The sequence below is a fragment of the Erpetoichthys calabaricus genome, chromosome 10 (genome assembly GCF_900747795.2).
Source record: "Erpetoichthys calabaricus chromosome 10, fErpCal1.3, whole genome shotgun sequence".
Classification (NCBI taxonomy): Eukaryota; Metazoa; Chordata; class Cladistia; order Polypteriformes; family Polypteridae; genus Erpetoichthys; species Erpetoichthys calabaricus.
Genome location: NC_041403.2, coordinates 166519633 through 166542365, shown reverse-complemented (window position 1 = coordinate 166542365; position 22733 = coordinate 166519633). Strand labels below are relative to the sequence as shown.

The 22733-nt window shown below is 41.1% G+C and overlaps 1 protein-coding gene across 5 annotated transcripts in view; it reads right to left on the bottom strand.

Annotated features, from left to right (window-relative positions):
• Positions 1-22733, bottom strand: part of LOC114659767 (voltage-dependent R-type calcium channel subunit alpha-1E) — a 207554-nt gene that overhangs the window by 12315 nt on the left and 172506 nt on the right. For 4 of the 5 annotated variants that reach the window (XM_051933031.1, XM_051933032.1, XM_051933036.1 and 1 more), the window contains exons 41-44: positions 18541-18649; positions 12976-13104; positions 3079-3226; positions 128-318 (exon numbers count right to left, since the gene is read on the bottom strand). In XM_051933031.1, coding sequence (XP_051788991.1) covers positions 128-318; positions 3079-3226; positions 12976-13104; positions 18541-18649 — 577 coding nt within the window. The remainder of the gene's footprint in view (positions 1-127; positions 319-3078; positions 3227-12975; positions 13105-18540; positions 18650-22733) is intronic. The other variant, XM_051933034.1, reaches the window with a different exon arrangement.

The following is a 22733-nucleotide window of genomic DNA, read 5'->3' as shown; positions in this document are numbered from 1 at the left end:
CCAAATTTCACTTTATTAGGGGCCTGCGTTTTCATATTGTACATTCACACATTTTAAGATTGGAAGCCGTCTTTTCTGGCCCAAAACCTCTGCTGTGTAGTGACTTCAAATCTATGAATATTAATACCTGACGTTGTGGGCTGGGAGATCCTCCTTCACTGGGGGATCTGGACTGCTGGCGCTCCCTGGACCGATGAGATCTCTGTGGGCTGCGCTCTTCTGAGTTACAGCGAGACACGTCTGGGGACAGAAGATGCTTCCTTTCTTTAGACCGTCCTCTTTCCCGGTCTCCAGCCTGGTGGTGGTCAGGCTTTAAACCTAAAAATGCCCAAAAAAAAAAAAAAAAAGTAGTAGCCAGTTTAACACACAATCCTCGCCAGAACCATGAATGATGACATCTTGTCCACCCTACACAATCTGCTACACTTTGGTTAACACAAAGATGTTTTTAAATGAGATTTATAGATAAACTTTGTTTGATTGCTTGGTGGTATTGCTTCACATTTTCCTTAAAACTTAAAATTCTGGGATGCAAGTACACCCAACAAACATTAAGAACAATAATGTTCAAACACTATAGCAGTGTTTCTTAAACTATGGGTATGGGAACATAATGATGATAATTCGGTCACACGGATTCATGAATTATAATTGTACTGAAGGAACAAGGGTTGCAAATGGTTTGCGGGAAGTGTTGCGATGAGTCGCAGCTTGCAAGGTTTTTACAAACCCCACAGACAACGATCGGTGGTGAGTCTCCCAGGGGGATCCCCTCCCCACCGGATCACGAATAACACCGATTTGCCAAAGGGGAAGGTTGATGATTATGGGTGATTTTCCCTGGGGAAACCCGGCTGATGACTGACAGTGATTCGCCAAGGGGGACTCACCCCACCAGGGAATGAAGATCAACAGCGATTCTACAAAGGGGCCATCATTCTGGAAGACGACCGTCAGTTTGAGTAGAGTTCTGGTCGTCCCAAACATCTTCAGTTGCAAATTTTTTGAGGCCAACATGCCTCTGGGATACAACCAATGCTTTACAAAATGGCTTGGTATTCCAGTGTGAATCATGGGCCCTTCTATACACAGGTACACAAATGCCTTTCTAAGCGATGTGCAATCAGTTCAATTTGCACATTTAATTTTCTAGAAACATCTCAAGGAGAATGAAAGCAAACAGGAGGCACCTAATTTGGAATTCCAGACAAAGGGTCTTCCTCTTCTTATATAATATTCTACCGTGGCTGTTCGTTTGTCTGTCCAGGATTTTAAATCACCTGTAGCTCGCAAACCGTTTCACCTACTGACCTGAAATTTGGTACACATATACTATGTGACATCTACTATCCGCTTTCAGGGTGATGATTTTTATTACTCTTTTTATTTTTATTTTATTTTATTGTAGAATCAACTCTTGGCAGCACACAGCAGGGCGGCCGTGCGGCGCATGCATACGTGTACCGTTCTCATTCCCTACCACCTTCGCGGTCACTTCCCCTACCTCTTCATATCTTAAATCATTCTTCAGGCAGATTGAAGACTTAACTGCCAGCTTAAGTGAAAAATTAAGAAAACGAACTAAGTAATTGCAACACAAAAACTAACTTAATCAGTTTAACGCGAAAAGATGCCGATGGAAGAAGAGAAGCAGCGGGCCACTAGGGTGGAGAGAAGAAGAGCTGCTCAGGAAGGAACCAACGCATCAACCTCTGAGCAAACAAATGGTAAACGCACAGAGAAAGAGAATGAAAACTAGGAATGCTCAAGTCAAGTGTATTTGTACAGTTTGCGGTTACTGGTACTTATATAAATGAGAGATTTCAGTTTTTGATTTGTCAAAATCTTTATGAAAACACCTTCACTTTGTCATTATGGGTTATTGAGTGGAGACTAATGACCAGACATGTCACATTTTTTTAAAATTTAAAATGAAATGTACAACACAATGGCATGTACAGAAAGTGAAGGGGGTTGGAAGACGCCTGGAATCTCCTGGATCTGCTGGTCATAGATTTTATTATGCAATATCAGCCTATGGACTCTAAAATAGACAGTTCAGGCACCGACTCATGTGATGACCTCCAGAGGCAAGAGTAGGAAATATAGAAATGCTGTTTAAAAACCGGAGACCATTCCACCTCTACAAGATGACGCAGCCCATCCTTTTTCAGCCATTTCAGAAGGTTATGGTGTCGAAGCCTTTGCTTAGTTTGGATTAGATAAACTTTATTAATCGCATGTGGAAGTTCATAGTGAGGGGTTAAGGTTAGGGTTAGTGTTCAAGAGAGACCAGATAAAGTGGAGGGGAGGTGGAAACGCCATTTTGTTTTTTTGGTATGAGATGATCACATGTGATCACTTAACAGTTTTTTCCAGGTTTGTCAGTTTATTTGCTTTTGTGCATAATTTATTCCAGTGGTGTTATTCTTCTACTTTTCCAGGTATTTCACTGCTCTGAAATTTTTGGCAGCCATGTCTTTCATTTTAAAACTGACATGTCAGCAATGATTGAAAGACTTTATTAGAAAGTCGATTTTGAAAGCATGCATGAGCTGAGTTAGAGAATTTTGATTAACTCTTTATTGATTATAATTATGCAAAGCAGACAGGTGGCATGGTGCTGTGAAGACTTGATAAACTTGTTGAGGGTCACACCGAGTCAGGGGTGCGAACTAGACTTGCATTCTCTTGGGTCTTTTAGTCTAAAACTTAGAAATAGGCCACCCTGCTTAAAGCAAAACCGATAAGTCATAATAAGACTTTTCCCATGATGCCCTTTGTGGCAGAGATTCATCATAAGAGTTTCCATTCCCAGTGCTGCACTTTTACTTGAAGTTGTATGAGCCTTTGAGTGCTCTTTCATAAGTTGTTTCCCTTAAGATACTCAACATCTCATTAAGTTTATAGTGATGCTACCTTTTTGGGTAGTGGAAATTGAGATTACACATCTATGGCTGGAATTCCAACAACCTTATCTGTCCTGGCGCTCCATCATAATAATTCAAGCCTCCGTTTAGGAGTAAGATTATTTAAACACAGAAAGAAGATATAGACAGAGAGCAGGCCAGCAGATACCAGGTGCCCGGTAGCTCCTCCGTCGTTGTCTGTAGAACTCGTCTGGGCCAGCCCTCTCCAGGGAGTACTCCTCCAGCCACAGGCCATTGACACGCTGATCCCCAATGGTGGAGAAGGAGCGTTTCATCAGACCGCTGTCTGTGACCACCTGTTAGAAAAATAAATGCTGGTCAGTGGATGCTTCATTTCATTCTATTAGAAGAAGTCTCCTACGGGGGAAATCAGAGGTTTTGCATCAAATTAGAGGGCATTGAAGGAAGTGGGGTCTGTAAGTTGAGGTATCAATAAACAGATAGAGCTGTTTTAAAAGATTGTCTGATCTTCGTCTACACTGGCTACACCTTCCACTGTGACCAGTGGTTTAAGAGAATGTTTGGTCACTGAACATTGACACAAAAGCATGAAGAACAAATAACAAAATCATTTGTGAAGGACCGACAATTGAAGGACAAATAACAAAGTTTTTTGTGGTTACTCAAACATTATTAAATAGCAAATGTGAAGGACTGACAACTGAATACACGTGGAATGAGCTCCAAGACTCACAGAAACAATCCGGTAAGCCACTGGAAACATTGTGCAACTTTCAAGCGACTGTGACATCACTGTAGAAGTGGACTGTAGACCAAAGTGATGTGAACCCCCAACTGATGATGATTGGCTGGATCTAGCTTTTAACTGTAGGTACCCGTCTTAGTATGGTGCCCCAAAGAAGGCGAAATGCTCAGCCTTAAAACCTAAAGCTAAGCATGTTTGTCCAGTAGTTGGATGGGAGGCCATCTAGGAAATGTTTGGGTTTCTGCTGGAAGGGGGGGCGGGGGTGGTTGGGGGGGGGGGGGGGTATGGGGGTCACTTACCCTTTGGTCTCTGTGTGGTTCTCAGTGCTGTAAGATGGCTGAGACATAAAACTGATGTCCTGACTCCTTATGGTCATTAAAAGAGCCTTGGGCATCGATTGTAAACAGCAGGGTGTATCCAATGTCCAGGCTACATTGCTCACCATGGCCCACTCATTCTGGCCCCCTAATCATCCCCGATCTCTAATTGGTAGTCTCTCTCACCTCTTCACCGCCTAAGAGCTAATGTGTGATGAACATACTGGCCCAAAATGGTTGCCATTGCATCATCTAGGTGGATGCTGAACATTGGCGATGGTTGAAATGGCTCCCCACTGTCTCTGTAAAAACATTGAGTAGTTTGAAATGCGCTATATAAACATTCATAATAATGATATTAATAATTCCCTCAGTTCATTCATTTCATCACTAAAATTAAAAATCAAACTTCTCTACATGTCAATGGATTTAGGAATAAAAAGCCACAAAAGCAGGAGATAAACACAAGATTGCTGAAAAATAGCCCACAAATGTTTATTTTAAAATGGTGGATGTTTTCTTCAGAGAGATCTTTACAACAAACGCTAAACAGGCAACCTGAAAAGTGGAGCCATCAGCTGTCGTGTTCTTGGAACATTAGTGTTGGGACAAGTTTTAAACTGTACAGACAGTCATTGCTTAAGTACTCAAGTGAAACATACAACAGTTCTTCTGAAAGCAAATCCTGCTTGCGTGGGGTTTATCTTACAGTTTGATTCTGGGAACACCCTTTATTTTGGCATCACTTTATGTTGTTTTCTGAGCCACCGTACTTGCACTGTAATTAGTCATTTTGTTCTAGTTATTATGTAACTGGAGTCAGTACATAATTAGGTGCGTGTACAGCTGAAGTGAGATGTTTACGTACACTTAGGGTGAATTTTTTTAAATTCACTTTATAACCCCTCCAACATATTCTGTACTAACAAACTATAAATTTGGCATATTGTTTAAGACATCTATTTTGTGCAGGGCAAAATGACATCTTTTATTGGCTAACTAGAAAGATTACAGTCGGCAAGCTTTCGAGGCAACTCGGACCCTTCTTCTGGCAAGATGTAATGATCAATGATTACAAGACCCTAGTAGTGCGGAGTGAAAGTCATTTTTTTGAACAACTAGGGGACTCCACCCTCTGCTTGCTCCGCTCGCCCAGCCCCGGGTTTGGTTAACCGGATATAGAATTTAAAGAGATTGTTTTTTTTTTTCATAGGAATTGTTACATACTCTTTCGATTCTGTGTTGCATCACTTCTCCGTGATCATAAATATACACCTGACTGAATTGTGATTTCTTCGAAAATTAAACTTGTCATAGCTTTAATTGTTGCGGGACCACAGATTCTCATAGCGTATGGTCCATTATTGTGTAAATCTACGTTTTGAGCATTGAATGATGCTTTCATGAAAAGTTTATTGTAGACTCGAATATTTTGCCTGTAGTGTTTGTGGATTTCACTTTCACCAAACAACAAATCTTTTAATTCTCGCAGATAGGCCTCTTCATTGGGAGGCAACACTACTTTTCCCTGATGGCAACACGAATTTGACGATCTACAAGTCTCCGACTTAAACTTTAAAGCCTTACAATATCTACATACTTCTGACATATCACCTATGTCCATACATTCAATCTCTTTTTGCTGTTCCGTTATTTCATCGAGTAATAATTTGCGTTTGTTTGTGCTAATGCGATCTTTACTTTCTTTTTTTGATACTTTCAAATTTTACTACTTTCATATTCTTTAACTTGCTCTGCATGTGTATCGCGCCAACCTTTTTGAACGTCTTTATGAAGTCTTTTATTTCTCACCCCGATTGGACCTACGAGGTTTTCAATTCCTTTTGGTCCAGGCTGATTATTACTTTCCTTATTTTCTGAATTTGCATGTATTGTTCTTTTTTGCCTTCTTTTCTCTCCAACGCTTTCGTGTTTGTTTTCGATGCGTTGTTCTTTCTTCTTCGCTTAGTCATTGACGTGCCATCTAGAACATATAAAATTTTTAAGAGCTGGGAGCACGTGAAGTGTGTCTGCCTAAAGCATTCCAACAACTGTGAGGTTAGATGTCCATGATCTTGTTTTAAATTGTTTGTAAATAGGGCATGACATGCAAAAGTCACCATCTCACGTGTCTTGCTTCCAAAGGTTGTAAAGTCTAGTCTCGCGGGACATCAAAGTGTGTTTCATGTCTCGACCCAAGATTTTTTTATTATAATAGAGAGATGTTCACAGACAGAGTATTTCACTTTGTTTAGACTATATCACAAATCCAGTTGTTAATATTTGGTAGCATTGCCTTTAAATTGTTTAACTTGAGCCAGATGTTTTGGGCTGCCTTTCACAAGCTTCTTGCAATAAGTTGCTGAAATTTTGGCCCATTCTTCCAGACCAGAACTGGTGAGAATGGGACAGGTTTTTTTTTTTTGTTCTTTATTTCGCCTTATACAATTTCTTGTATTAGGAATTTGGTAGTTTTCGCATACCCCTTGGGGTCAGAGCGCAGGGTCAGCCATTGTACAGCGCCCCTGGAGCATTTACAGGTTAAGGACCTTGCTCAAGGGCCCAGCAGAGCAGTGCAGGTTTGTAGGCCTCCTTGCTTGCACACATTTTTTTTCAGTTCTGCCCACAAACTTTCAATCGGATTGAGGTCAGGGCTTTGTGATGGGCACTCCAATACCTTGACCTTGTTGTCCTTAAGCCATTTTAGCCACAACTTTAGAGGTCTGCTTGGGGTAGTTGTCCATTTGGAAGACCCTATTGTGGCTGAGCTTCAACTTCCTTGTTGAGCTCCTGAGATGTTGCTGCAGTATATCTAACATAATTTTCCCTCCACATGATGCCATCTGTTTTGTGAAGTGCATTTGTCCCCCCACCAGCAAAGCATCCCCACATCATGATATTCCCACTGCCATGCTTGATGTTTGGGATGGTGTTCTTTGGCTTGCAAGCCTCACACTTTTTCCTCCAAACACAGCAATGGTCCTGTTTTGTCTTGGTAGACTAATATTTTACTCTCCTTTCCCCTTTTGTATTATTCATATGTAGCCTTTGTCAGAATGCCTCAAATCTCACAGACTTACCACTGTTTATAAGGTATTGTACTTTATAACTTCTCCCCATCTTCCCTTTTACATTTATAACCTCAGGCAATTAGGTGTAGTAAAAGACAAGCAGGAGTTAAGTTACAATTTAAATAATGTATTATTGATAATATTCATAAATAATAACAATATGCAAAGTACATTTGAATATTGGCAACCATACAACCTAATAAATGTTGATGTGTAGTTTCAGGCGGCACACAGACTCGTTAGTTACTTAAAATGTCTCTAGTTACGTCCTCATTTGTGGTCAGCTTTCTTCAGAACAGGCCACATGCCTGTCTCAATATGGCTGCCTAGCTGTGCTCTTCATTGTGTTGTCCTTTTCAGTTTATGGTGTGTGATGGTCTTTCATCAGTTTGGTAAGAGAGAGAGAAATAGGTTGAGGTAAAGCAAGCAAATTTATAGATTTTGTGTCAAATCTCTAGTGTCAATAGGGCGTCATGGTACGTAAGGGTTTGTGATACAAGCCAATTCCAAACAACCATACTTCAGACCAATGGGGAGACAGAATACCTTCACACCTGCCCTCCAAACCATATGTTAAGGTGAAGCTTGGCAGTTAGGCAGCCTTTCTTTCCTGTGGGGGTTGACTGAGAGACTCCAGCAGAGAAATATTGGCCAAACTTGTCTGAGCTGCTTCACCCAACCCTGTCGTAAAATTCACTTTCTTGACTTAGTCCTAGGGATGTAAACGTGAATGCTTATCACTATTGTAACACTAATATTACATTGCTTTGCCTAAGTTACAAATAAAGGCATACAAAATATTTATCAACTTGTATGCAAAATTTCACATCACAACAGGTCCTTATGGCCAGACTGTTCCATCTTGGATTCATCAGGCCAGAGGGCATTCCTCCAGAAGGTAAGATCTTTGTCCCCATGTGCCATTGCAGACTGCAGTTTGGCTTTTTTTTATGATGGCTTTGGAGCGGTGGCGTTTTCCTTGCTGAGCAGCCTTTCAGGTTATATCAATATAGGATTTGTTTTACTGGTGAACATACATACTTATCTACCTATTTCCTCCAGCAAGGTTCTTCACTGTTGTTCTGGGATTGCTTTGCACTTTTCATGCAAATGTACATTCTTCTCTAGGAGACAGAACGCGTCTCCTTCCTAAGAGGCGTGACAGCTGTGCCGTCCCATGGTGTTTATGCTCACATATTATTGTTTGTACAGATAAACACGGAGCCTTTAGGCATTTGGAAATTGTTCCCAAGGATGAAAGCAGCTTTGCTGAGGTCCACAATTTTTATCTTGGCTGATTTTGTTTGATTTTCCCATTATGTTAAGCAAAGATGCAATGAGCTTGATGGCAGGCCTTAACATACAACCACATGTTGAATCCAATTAGGCAAATTGGCCATCAGAAGCTAATTGTCTCATTGCCTAAAGCAGGGGTCCTCAATCACAGTCTTGGAGGGCCGCAGTGGCTGCAGGTTTTTATTCCAACTAGTTTCCTAATTAGAAAGCAGTCCATACTGATAATGAAACTTGGTATTGAACTATTTAGCTTGTTAATGCTTGCATTCATCCAAGAGCAATTTTAATTGCACTGTAGAGTTTCCTTCTATGTTTTGTGGACCAGAATAGATTTAAATGTAATGGTCCTTCCAATTCGCCTTTCATTCATTTTTTTATCACATATACTTCATGGTAAGCACGTTAGCTGGAGAGCTTCTGGTTTATTGGTTATTTGCATCTCGCTATTAAGTAATGTCTGATCAAGAAAACAGGCAACAATTAAAACATTAATACAGCTGCTAAAATCTAAAATAGGCAATTAAGGGTTCTGAATGGTAAGAGGCAAGAGAACTAAAATTAAGCCCAAAAACGTATTGCTTTAGTAGTAAATAAAAGGGTTCTAATTAAGAAATTGGTTAAAGTGAAAACCTGCAGCCATAGCAGACCTACAGGACTGTAATTGAGGGCCTCTGATCTACAAAGTAACGAAACTGTGTCTTTGATGAATAAAGGTACTAACAAGGCGTAGAGTTAAACACCAACTACCATTATCAGCAAAGACTGAGTTCTAATTAGGACACTGGCTGGAATGAAAATCCGGAGCCACTGCGGCCCTCCAAGACCGTGATTGAGGACCCCTAGCCTAAAGGCTTGACATCTTTTTCTGGAATTTTCCAAGCTGTTTAAAGGCACAGTTATCAAAGTGTATGTAAACTTGTGACCCACTGGAATTGTGATAGGGTCAATAAAAGTGAAATACTTTGTCCGTGAACATTGTTGAAAAAATACTTTTGTCCTGTAGATGTCTTAAACGATATGCCGGCTTTATATTAGTCTATGGAGGGGTTATAAAGTGAGTTTTAAATAATTCACCCTATGTCTATGGTAAACTTCTGACTTAAAATCTAACTAGACATTATTACCATATAGTTACCAGTATGGAATATGGAAACATATGGTAACTACCTGGAGTTGTGGTTATTTGGGCTCCTGACATCTGCCCTCTCCTTCTTTGGCCGTCCCAGAACAGCTCCGACATGTGTGGCCCACTGGTGGCTCCTTTCTTGCAGCCCTCATCTGCCTCGTTCACTGCCTTGACATTCATATTTCCAGCTCCTCACTTGCGCTTACAAGCAACACTGCTGACCTTGCTTTCCTACAACTCTGTGAGGCGATCCAAGCCAGGATCCTTAAGAAGACTTGCTACACCTAGACTGCTGGACCTTAGCGGCGGAGAAACATCTCAGAAGTATTTGCCAGTCAGTGCTGTCCATTCACATGCCCTCTTCCACACTCTGCCCTGAGTCCTTTCACGATCGAGAGCTAACCCAATGATTCCGCTGTGTGGTGTCTCTCTTCTCCCACTTAAACCCTCTTTATAATCAGCATTTTAGTTTCTAAAGATTTTGCTTTACATTTTTGTGACATACTGGGAAAATCATTTTTATCACTTTCTAAAAAATCTTCTTATTTAATACGCTACCGTGGCCGTCAGTTTGTCTGTCCAGGATTTTAAATCACCTGTAGCTCGCAAACCGTTTGATCTATTGACCTGAAATTTGGTACACATATACTACGTGACGCCTACTATCCGCTTTCAGGGTGATTATTGACTTCCACATACTACGTGATGCCTACTATCCGCTTTCAGGGTGATTATTGACTTCCAAGGTTATTCCTCTTTTTATTTTTATTTTATTTTATTGTAGAATCAACTTTTGGCAGTGGCCGTGCGGCGCACGCATACGGGCGCCATTCTCATCCCTACCACCTTCGCCGTTACTTCCCCTACCTCTTCATATCTTAAATCATTCTTGAGGCAGATTGAAGACTTATGTGCCAGCTAAATTGAAAAATGAAGGAAAACGTATTAAGTACACAAACCCTTACTTAATCAGTTTTAATGCGAAAAGATGCTGACGAAAGAAGAGAAGAAGCGGGCTGCTAGGGTAGGGAGAAGAAGAGCTGCTCAGGAAACAGCAAACCTCTGAGCAAATGAATGCTAAACATACAGAGAAAAAGGAGGAAAACTAGGAATGTTCAAGTCAAGTGGATTCACTGCATGTTATCGCTATAGCAGTGCACGCGCCGTTACTGGTATTACTATAAGTAGAGTATGTGGGAAATAACTTGGCACACTTTTAATGATTTTGCATTCTGCAGACACAAAATATTAACCACAGACAATGACGACCGCAGCACGCTAGAAGACTGTTGCTTAAATTTGTGCATGCAAGTTGACTTTGTTATAAGAGAACTTTGTTTTTGTTAACTGAAGCTTTACTGTACTTATCTATACTGTTACTCAAGCTGTACAATAACTACACACCAGCCTCGAGTTACAAAATAACTCCTAGATATGCAAGTAGGAGCTAACAATGTCCATTATTGGAATATTACTGTACTTTAAATCGCAAAACACAAATAATGTAAACTAAACATGTTCAACATACTGACCTAATGCTTAAACATCCTACAGTCTTCGATCATGACACAGCACCTCCTAGAGTTAAGGAGGCATAATGCCGACATTAAAGTCCACCATTAACTTATGACTTGTGTGCTGTCTTTGCTGACGGATTGCTCCGAGTGTCAGCTCCTGACATAGGTTGGCTGGGATGCGTACTTTGGATGCTGGGAATTTAGATAAAACAGGCAGCCGCTGATCTGACTTCCTACCTGTAATGGAGCTTATTGTGTGGCTGTGTGCCCCGCTGGTTACATTTGGTGATGCAAAAGTGCAAAACTGTTGAACATGGTGACCATAATGTGCCTCAGCATTCGCCACACTTGACACACTGTATGTTCATTTGCGTCAAAACTTGTTCCCTTCTCTTGTAAGTAGAAAGCGGATGTTGCTAGATAAAAATTAATTAAAATTCAGGTGAAAAGATGCATTTTGGGGTTTTATTTCATCCTGAGACCGGCCTGTACATGATAATAATGCCTAGTTACACTGTAGTTACATACTGTAGGTCATTACTGACTAATCACAGTGTAAGTTCACTGTAATAAGAGACCGTTGGGTGTAAAGTTTTGTCCTTCTTTCCAATCTATGTAGTTCTAAAGTTTAGAAAAATCCACCTCTTTCTGGAAGTTTTATCCCACCACACACACATACAAAAAATGTTATTGCGTATTTTGCAAAAGCATTGCAATATTTTGGAAAAGTATTTCATTATGTCACTATAATTATTGTGTTATTTTGCTAAAGTATTGCAATATTTCACAAAGATATTGCTTGCTTGCTGCTGGTAACATCGTGCAACTGTGTGCTTTTTTCATCTTGTGACAGCTCATTTTGCTGAATGCTATCTGTGTATTTAAAAGTAGGAATTGCAAACAAAAAGTCCCTGACTCACTACTGCCACTGGGATTTTCAAACTTACACTTCCGAAGGTTTAAATTCGCCAGATTCTGGGTAGTTTAAAACCTGTCGGACCTTTGAGATGAGACTCGGGACTTTTTCCCATTGTCAAACCAAGCTGAGGTGTATCCGGTGCAAACCAGATTTTTATCGTCCTAGTGCAAAAAAAAACAATGCCGTCTACAGCCAACCATCATGAGTGGCTGTAAGTTTGCCAAGTGCAGAATTTTTTCCCCCCATGTTTGAATATTTTCTGACAAGTAACCGGTGTTTCTTTAATATGTTGAGGAGCCAAAGACATTTTTACTCATGTCCAATTATATTGGTAATGGTATCGTGTGCAAAAAAAGAAAGAGCAAATGATTGTTTTAAAACATAAAAAAATAGCTGCTGGTGAAATTGGAAAACAACAAATCCCCTGGCCTGAAGAGAAGACGGCGGTGCCATATGCACACCAGCCAATTTCTGATCCACTAGTTTGCAGTGTTAGGAGCAGAACAAAGTCCAAGATGACGCACTAGTGCTGGTGTTAATACATTTGAGGCTTGATGTCTGCTCAGACCTTCCCTTCCCTTCCTTTCCCTCCTGCCATGTTGCTACACTTGCTACGTCTGGGAGGAAATAAAAACAAACCTGGCATGTAAGTTGGCTCCACCTGGTCATTAAGTCTAAGGCTGAACATCCAGAACACGAGTCTAATGTCAACCGTAGCTCTCAGCCACTCTTTGTGAATGCCAATATCATTTACTGGCTACCATTGTGATCTCCGTCTCCACTGATCTCCATCCCTTTTATCCCAAACACATCTCGTTATGAAATGAAATTGTTCAGAATATTGTGAAATGACATTCTGTAAAGTGATGCTGCAGTTTTTAATAGTGTGTAAAATATTAGCGTGGACATGTAAGGTGGGACTGTGGACATCATGGACACTGCCATTTACTGCATTCTGTCCTCAGTTTGGGGTTTGGGGGGTGTCTGCATTAGAAGTTCTGCCCTGACTTCAATTCTTCTGGTAATTTTACTAATGCATAGGGGCTTTATTAAATGCTCTCCTGCCATGCAGATTAAAAATACTGAGGCTTACTTGCGGTTCTACTGTCAGACGCGGCATAGATGAGGCTCGTATTGAAACTGCCCGTCCCGGCACTTCAAGAGGGAAACATTGTCTATTATTAGGGCACAGCGGCCTATTAAAATGCCTTCTCTCTGTCACCTAAACAACAGAGAAAAACAGAGCAGGAGAAAAAACTCGATTGTAACAAGCAGGTTATCACTTTCTTTCCATTGGCAGCTGCATTTTAAAGTTCAAGCCTCTTTTTCACACGGACGTTGATGCTGCATAAGCTCCATGCGTCTTCGCAGGCTGTTGTGTCCTCCATTGCAGCCATTTTGATTTCTTTAAAGCTGAATATATATATATATTTAGTAACCCATTCCTTCCCTTTTGCATGCTACTTGTCCCTGGCCACTCCGATCTGTGCCCAAGTCTCTGTCAGTAGCCCTTACATTTGCCCACCATTTGCCCCTGAATCCTCCTCTCTCTGTCTATTGCTATGTTGACTTGTTCAATTTAACCGACAACGAGAACGTGGAAGCAGTCAGCCACGTCAAACAGCCATCAACCACCAGGCCCTAAAGATCTTGGGAAGTGGGGAAAGACTGTTGCCTGAACACTGTGTGCAAAAAGTATTTAAAAGTGTAATTTCAAAAGACGGGCTGTGTCAGTAATGTGTCAGGTCACTGAAGCCAAAAGACAAAGAAACAAATCAGCAGTCAAAAGAGAGACAGTACCCGTTAAATGAAAAAGAAAACATTATGACAAAAGACATGGATCAAGAGAGCTCTTACGCTGATAAGTTTTACCTTTGAAAAGCACATATATATATATCTACATAGATATAGATATATAAATATAGATATATAGATATATAGATATAGATATTCATTGCATATGTAGTCTGAGTCCCGACCTGATTGTATGGGTGGTTACCTACCAGGTAACGCATGTGGCTGATCTACAGGCTGTCAAATAAAAGAACCACATGCCGTGGCGCAGCGTAAAGGGACTTCGTCTCTGACACTGACGTCCGAGGTTTGATCCCCGCAAGGGAAGCAATAGAGTGTGTATACCTGATGAGCCAAAATAAGGGCGAAACATGTGTCGCATACTCTTTGCATTATTTGACAGTAAACTATGCAATATAGATATATATATATATATATATATATATATATATATATATGTGTGTGTGTGTACTGTATATATAATATATATATTTATATAATATATATCCACACTACTGCATTTTCATCTAAAGTTTTTTTTTTTTTAAATGAAAATGATCTCCATCCACACTGGTGTTTTCACCACGCCAAGATGACTGGAAATGCATATAATGCAGCTGTTCATCTACACCGGGCACGTGCGCATTGGCAGAAACAGAAAGAGGGAGCAGGAAGAGATGGTGGTTCTGCCACCAGCCATTAAATTTATCACTAAACTTTAGTGACTGGTAAACAGTTTTATTATTATTGTTTTTATGAATAAATGATTACACATTATTATTTTTATTATTATTATCTGCGGTGGGCTGTCGCCCTGCCCGAGTTTGTTCCTGCCTTGCGCCCTGTGCTGGCTGGGATTGGCTCCAGCAGACCCCCGTGACCCTGTGTTAGGATATAGCGGGTTGAACAATGTCTGAAATAACTGACTGACTTATTATTATTATTATTATTATTACTAGGGGGGGGGGCCAAGCACCCTGGCGCCTTCAGCGGCCTGGTAGGCCGTCCCACTTGCTAGAATTAATTATTTTTTAATGGAGTCAAAATCATGAAATGAGAACAAATTATTTACTCTCTTACCAACTGGATTATTCCCATTAAATTGAGGTCTACTATGCTCGATGAGTATTTATAAGCGACTAAATAAATGATCTATTTGTTTTAACTGACATTCTTATAGATAAAAAATGACTCATTTAAATAACAGGAAAAATTACTAGAAAACTCCATGACTTTCTTGATATTTTAGTTTATAATTTAAAAACGGAATAAGAATCTGAAAATCTAACATCATCACATTATTTTTTTTTTTTGTAATGACTCACTTAAATAACAGGAAAAATCACGTGAAAACTAAAGTGGTATGCAATGGGTCATCGTAACTCGACCGTCAGCTAACTAATTCACCTAAATACAAACATTGGTGTTATGAATAGATCTTTTTTTTAATAGTTTGTTCCTGTGAAAGAAAGTTTACTCGATCAAAAATAAAAAAGACTACTTTCTGGATATTAAAAACCATGACTTTATTGATATCCATCCATCCATTTTCTAACCCGCTGAATCCGAACACAGGGTCACGGGGGTCTGCTGGAGCCAATCCCAGCCAACACAGGGCACAAGGCAGGAACCAATCCTGGGCAGGGTGCCAACCCACCACAGCTTTATTGATATTTTAGTTTATAATTTAAAAACTGAACAAGAACCTGAAAATCTAACAACCTCACAAATAAAGTTCGATAAATTCTGAAAAGAATGATACCAAACATATATATGTAGGTTTTAAAATAAGCCCGATTTAAAGCGTGACAAAAAACATGACATAAAATCGTTGCACTTTTAGGCTTAGGATTTTATATATAGAGAGTAGATAATTATTATTATTACTAGGGCACCCCCCCACCCACCCCCCCAACTTGCTTCACTCACCAATCCCCTGGAGCGGGCGCTCGGTGCCCGTTATATCATGGTTGAGCTGTTTGAAGGGCATCGGGGTGCTCCTCCGGTACAGAAAGCGATTGTATTTAAAGAGATGGTACTGTATATAGAAGAGTATGCTGGGTGCTGGTGCAAGATGGTTTGGTCCTTAGTTATTACGGATAGGAAATTAGTTACTTGAGTACTGAATTTCACTACAACTGTCTATTTTAAATACCAATGAATAATAAAACGTCGTAGAAAGTAAAAGGAAAAAAGTAAAATGTAATAAAAATTAAATAAAAAATTAAATTACAGTAACGCCTCGTCAAAAACAATATTATGAATTACTTTATCCTTTAACTTATATTCTATAAATGTTGCTTTTTTGCATTTCTCTTTGCATATTGTTCAGGATATTGTTCTCTTTTTCGTTTATTGGATGATTCTCCTTGTTCTTGATTTTTATTACATGCAGCTCTTTTTTGTTCATTTTCTTTTTTTTCGATATTCATTGTCAGCTCTTGCCGCTCGTTTTCTATTGTAATCTAAAATTCGATGTTCTTGAGCCTATAATTTGCTTTTCTGCCTTGTCATTATAACCGACTGCATTGAAGGGCGAGTTAGCTGCACTGAGAGTGTCACGGGTGGGACAGAGAGAGGAGTAATGATTGGGCGAGTGGTGTGGAGGAGAGTGGTTAAAGCCGAATAAGGCGGACATGACGGAAAACGTTTTTAATAAAATAGGGAGATTTAGTATTATTTTATTAAATTATTTAACAGTTGAACCAAGATGAGCAGAACAGACAATCAATCACACAAATGGTTAATTCTGCTGTCGATGCCCAGGCTGAATCCCCCCATAGCCCTCCCGCCCCCCCCCCGCCCCATCCCTAAGCTCTGCTGGGAATTCCTTCAGCCTCATGGCTTGGTTTGCCCTTCCTAAAATCTGCCCAATCAACGGGACTGACCACAGATGGACTCCAGACATCTCAGTTATGATCAGTAGAATGGGACACACCTGAGACATATTTCAAGTATCATAGCAAAGGGTCCAAATACTTGTGTCTGTGTGATAGGTTATTTTATTTTTAATAAATTTGTAAACATTCGTAAAATCCTGTTTTCACTTTGTCATTCTGGGGTACTGAGTGTTGTATGATGACGGAAAAAATGAATTGAAATCAATTAAGCACAAGTCTGGCGCATAAGACATTTTGAAAAGGTAAAGGGGTCTGAATACGCACTGAAGGCGCTATATAAACTGCGTATGATTTTTTAAATTATATTTTCAAATTTATACATCGGTTTAGCTTTTAGTATTCATCCATATGTATAAAAGTAACGTATTTTAGAAATTCAAAACTAAATGTGCTGTAAGACGTGGCTGATTTTTAAGTTAAAGTGTTGTTAGGTGGATGGATTTTTGCAAAGAATACTGGAATCAAATGATAAAAAGAGTTGCCATCACACCCTACAGTGGGCTCTGAATATTTTTTTAACGTTTTCATATTGGATTGTCCCATCTGGCTTTTCCTTCAGAGCAAACCTTTTTGGCACATCAGCTGAAAAGCCATCAGGTCAATAACAGACATGAAGTTGCCCGTGTTTCTGTTTTAGAGGAGACTCCTGTTGTGAAGTTAATGCTATGCTGCTTATCTCTATGGCCACTTGAATGTGTGAAGTTATACCAAAATTAAAAATGAAGCAGAATGCTACTTTTATTTCATTTATTTTTTTTGCAATGATCCAATGTTGTGTCCATCACTGTCTATTCTGAGGCCTGTGTGTGTTTTCTTTAGGCCCGCTTTAATCCTGTGAGTGCACTACTCAGTTTATAACCACCCATCTTATCCATCTCATCCATCTAATTCTCTGGGTCTTTTTCCACTGGCCTGGTCTTGAGTCACTGGACCTTTGAAGGATCCGTCTCCCTGGATGCTGTCAGACCGCAGGTGACTTCACACATAGCAGCCCATTCTCCATGGTCTGCCTGCACTGCTCATCTTAGGATGCCATTTCTGCAGAGGTGCAGATCTGTTGCCTGACACATCCCTGTCCGGTCCCCTGCTAATGGTGAAGGATCAAACAAGGTGAAGTTCTCACTCTCTTTTTCTCTCTGTAGCCACAATGACATCAGATCACTGCAATCAAAACTGCCATCTCGACTTCTGTGATAAAATCACATTCCATTAGCCTGCATCAGATGTAGCTGCTCTCGCTATATTATAGGGTTGTGCACGCTGCCATTTCCATCTTCTAAGCATTGAAATCCATCCATCCATCCATTTTCCAATCCGCTGAATCCGAACACAGGGTCACGGGGGTCTGCTGGAGCCAATCCCAGCCAACACAGGGCATAAGGCAGGAACCAATCCCGGGCAGGGTGCCAACCTACAGCAGCTAAGCATTGAAATTCACAGTTAATTAGAGAAGAACTGAAAATTCCATTCCCTAAGGCCTGCTATGGTACCTCCTATCAAAGTTATGGTTTATTGTAGTTTTCTAATTTAGGTTTTAGATGCAATGTTACATTTCACTCCTAGATTTACTTCTAAGGGACATTGCTGACTAGCACGGATCATCTCAAGCTGGTGGTTATGGTTTAGTGCTTTTACGTTTACCTTCACATGCTTCATATTTGGATAACACTGTCTACTTCTTCATTCAGTATAAATGTGGAGAGCCCCATCTGCAAAAGCCTGGAGTTCTACTTCTGAGAGATTCAAATCCATATTATAAAAACCCGACCGGAGAACCAGAGACACTTTGCACAACTGGTAACACATACAAAACAAATGAATTGACTTGTTAAGCATGGCCAACGACAAAGCTAGCAGACCTGAAAAGCTGGTCCTGAAGACGCCACATGGTTGATCTCGGACAAGCAAGCACAAACAGTTGAAGCACGGGTGGCCTATCGGTCACCTGGTCACTCTTCTCTTACCATTGGCTGCTGCTCACCAAACTCCGTCCCACACAGGTCTGGCGACTGAGGCTGCATGAACATCTCCTGAGGCGAGATGGGGCTCAAGGCGACAAATCCTCCTCTGCTGCTGCACACACACATACACATAATAAAAAACAGCTGATCAATTCTGCTGAGACTAATTTCCATCACGTCTCATGAAAAAAGAAGACATCCCCCCCGTGTCACCTCTTTATGGCCTTGCGTGTTAGGATTCCTGGATTAAGTGGGCATGGAGGGCTTAGTGCCACTTTGGGAAGATGAGAGTAGCATTGAGGAGAGAAATCTAAAGGATGCAGTTGTATCGTCAAAAACAGACAAATGAAAAGTCAGCATATGGAGCAGACAAAAGAGGAGCTGGAGAAGCAAGCAAAGGTCTGCTTTGTGCTGTGGATTTCATTTTAAATGGATAAAGTTGCCAATCTACACTTGATAACCCATAATGACAAAGTGAGAACATGTTTTTAGAAAGGTTTGCAAATGTATTAAAAATCTAAATCTGAAATCCTTTGCGGTTCATTAAATTGTTCCTGTAGCTTGGTGGGTGTCTTTTGTGATTTTGTTTTTGGTGCTGATTCTGAATTTTCTGTGTTTCATCCTTTTTCTCTGTTTTTTTGACCATTCTTTGGATTCATGTTTTTGGGGAATTGCTTTGGGGTTACCGATTTCAGGCATCTCCTTTTGCCTTTTGTGCTCTTCTGAACTTCACTCTTAACCAAGCATTTTAGTGGGAAAAAAAATCTTTTTATTTGTAAAGACATAGGGGGCTTCACCCTCCCCCCCAAGTGTTACGCACCATTGTGAAGGGAGGGGCTGAACACACCCCAAGGAGACACGGCCGCTCTTCTGAAACCCCTCTTAAACGGTGATACCTCCTCTTTGCTCGATCAGCCACTGGCTTGCTTTTGCTGCCGCTCCTCGTGATCTGCACTTCGATCACCTACCCCTAACCCTCACAGCCAGCGCTACATGCGGTTGTGAAAAGGGGGGCTGAATGCATCCTAAGGAGACTCGGTCGCTCCTCCGAAACTCCTCTTAAACGCTGATACAAAGGGAATCTAACAGTTGGTTTTTTTTTTTAACTCGTCTTCGCTCGATCAGCTGCTGGCTTGCTGCTTCTTCCCTGCTGCGTGATCTGCATTTCGTGTGGTGCTTCAAACATTTTAAAGTCACTGCCTTGTCTCACTTCTCCCCCAGATATCCTCAAACACTATTCAATCTCTTTTCGCTGTTCCGTTATTTCACCGAGTAATATTGTCCGTGGGCGGCATGGTGGCGCAGTGGGTAGCGCTGCTGCCTCGCAGTTGGGAGATCTGGGGACCTGGGTTCGCTTCCCGGGTCCTCCCTGCGTGGAGTTTGCATGTTCTCCCCGTGTCTACGTGGGTTTCCTCCGGGCGCTCCGGTTTCCTCCCACAGTCCAAAGGCATGCAGGTTAGGTGGATTGGCGATTCTAAATTGGCCCTAGTGTGTGCTTGGTGTGTGGGTGTGTTTGTGTGTGTCCTGCGGTGGGTTGGCACCCTGCCCAGGATTGGTTCCCTGCCTTGTGCCCTGTGTTGGCTGGGATTGGCTCCAGCAGACCCCCGTGACCCTGTGTTCGGATTCAGCGGGTTGGAAAATGGATGGATGGATGGATATTGTCCGTTTGTTTGCGCTAATGTGAGCTTTACTCTCATTTTCTTGAGACTTTCGAATTTTCCTTCTTCCATTATCTGCATGTGTATCACGGGACTTGCTTCCTAAGTTTGTAAGTATGACGTGACTTGACCGTCTCGCGAGATATGAAAGTGTCTCTCTGTCTCTCAAAGATCTCTCTTCAAAAAGATTTTATATTTGCCCTTTAGTGTCTAGCTGGGTTTTGACAGTTTCAGCCTTTCTAGTGGGCATCTTGACTCATTTTTTGGGACTATTGTGCTTTGGCACTTAGTGTCTGTGTGGAGTGAGGATGCCCTTTTTAAGCATGAGGAGGGTGAGCGCAAACCCTCACAACAAATGGCATGCTAGGATGTCGTCAGACGAAAGGCTTGACCACATGGCCAGCCACAATGCTACCCTTTTGATTTGTGTGGTTGTGTCTCCTCCTGTTACTGTGTTGTGTTATCAAACAGAAAGGTCTACTGACGCACAGGGAGACTCTACCACAAATCTACCAATGACTAACAGTAGCTACTCAGTTGATGTAATTCTTTTAACACAACAGTTGGAACCTTCTGTCTTTGAAAGCGGTTTCAGTCAACTCAAGTCCTTTTTAGGATCCATTGTTTACTTACATGTGTAATGGACAGAAAGCATGGGCTGGCGTACCAGCAGGAATTGAACAGGGATCTTTGCAAAGGGCGGAAGGCCAATACAGTGGAGGGACTGAGGCACGACAACAACATACAAGTACTCTCTCTCTCGATACGCTAGATGGCAGCATTGCTGGATTAGGATTACCACACAGACACCTGCTGGTGCATACTGGGACCTGTAGTCCCATGGGTCAGCCCTATTGGGTTTCATGTGTGCCACCAAGGGGAGCTGCCAGGAGTTGCAGTTCCTACTTTCATGTGGATGCGGTTTCAGCAGGTTATGCCCTAGCACCAGAAGTGCTCCCAGGTTGTAGATAAAAGAAGCAGCTCGACCTCATTCTGGTGAGTTGGAGTTGGGAGTGGAGGACGGATGAAGCTCGCCTAGGAGGAGTGGAGGAGAACATGAGAGAGAGAGAAAGAGGAAGACTTTATTGTATTTAAGAAGAAGTCTGTACTGAAAGGTTCTTGTGAAAATAAGCCTTTTATTTAAACCAGGAGTTGTGTCGGTGAGGTTGTGTTTGGGGCGTTACAGCACCCTCTTCTGGTCACACGTGATATTGTAAAGTGGTATTAAAGACGTATGTCCTGTGTATATTTTCTTACTTGTTTTCTTCTTTTGTGTGTTTCATACGGTTTCCACACTTTCTAAAAAAAGTTTTATGGTTAGTCCCGATTTATCCACGACTGATCGACTGAGCTCAGTTTTTTGATTTGTGTAGTGGTGTTCCATCCTGTCACTGTTGTCATTTTATCAAACAGAAAGGTTTACTAAGGCATTGGGACCTTCTGACGTGGGTCAACGATCTAACAACAACTAACAATAGCACCTCAATCAATGCAGTTCATTTTACACAATAGCTGGAATCTTCTGTCTTTGAAAGCTGTTTCAGAAAACTCAAGCCCTTTTTGGGTTCCATTTTTTACTTACATGTGTAATGCATGGCACAAATTGGCTGGCGTTTCAGCCAGGAAGGATCACTGTTATTTTTTAATACGTTTCACTGTTTCAAACATATTTAAGAAACAAAATTGTGATGTGTGACGATGTGACTAGAAATTTTTTAAAAATGCCACAACTTTTAACACCATTAGCAAAGTCACCGAAAGCCCCTGATTGCCACGTTGTGTGCAGATTTTCTTACTTGTTTTCTGTTTTTGTGTATCTCATATGGTTTCTGCACTTTTTAAAATATGTTTTATGATTAGTCATGTTTTAACCATACCCTGTGCTATTTGTGTAGTGGTTTGGTGCGTTTGATTTTTCGCTCTTTTCCTTCTGTTTTGTTTTCCCCTCATTTGTGCTTTCCAGCTCCTGGAGGTTTGGCCTTAGTTGCATCCTCCAGCTCCTGTCTGTTTTGACTGTAACTCCATTTATTCCTACTATTTGCCTCCTGATTGAACCACAGTTAGCCATCCATGCTCACTGTAATCAAGCTGTGCCTGAACCTTACCTGATAAAATCTTCAGACCCAAACAGTGGCCATCACACTAGAGGTGATCACTCAGCCACACACTGGTGGTCAAAGTGTTATCAATGCTGGCAATAAGATGTAAAGTGGAGGAATGGGAACTGCCTGTTGTACATGTTGAGTATCCCAGGAATTTAATCGTAAATGATCAGTTTGATGTGACAAACGGTGGAGTCACTTGACTCTGTAGGGTCCCTGGGCCAACCTAGCGTGACGTCTAGGAATCCTTAATATCTACCGTTGCATAGGCCAAGCCTTGGTGTTTTCATGTCAACTGTTCAAAATGTCCCAGCTGCAATGCTAATAAATTTAGAAAGCTTGAGTGACAATCTTAATTGAGTCCGTAACACAATTAAAGGAATACTCCACCCAAAAATGGAATTGTCCAATATGTTAACTTAGTCCATGTAGTTTA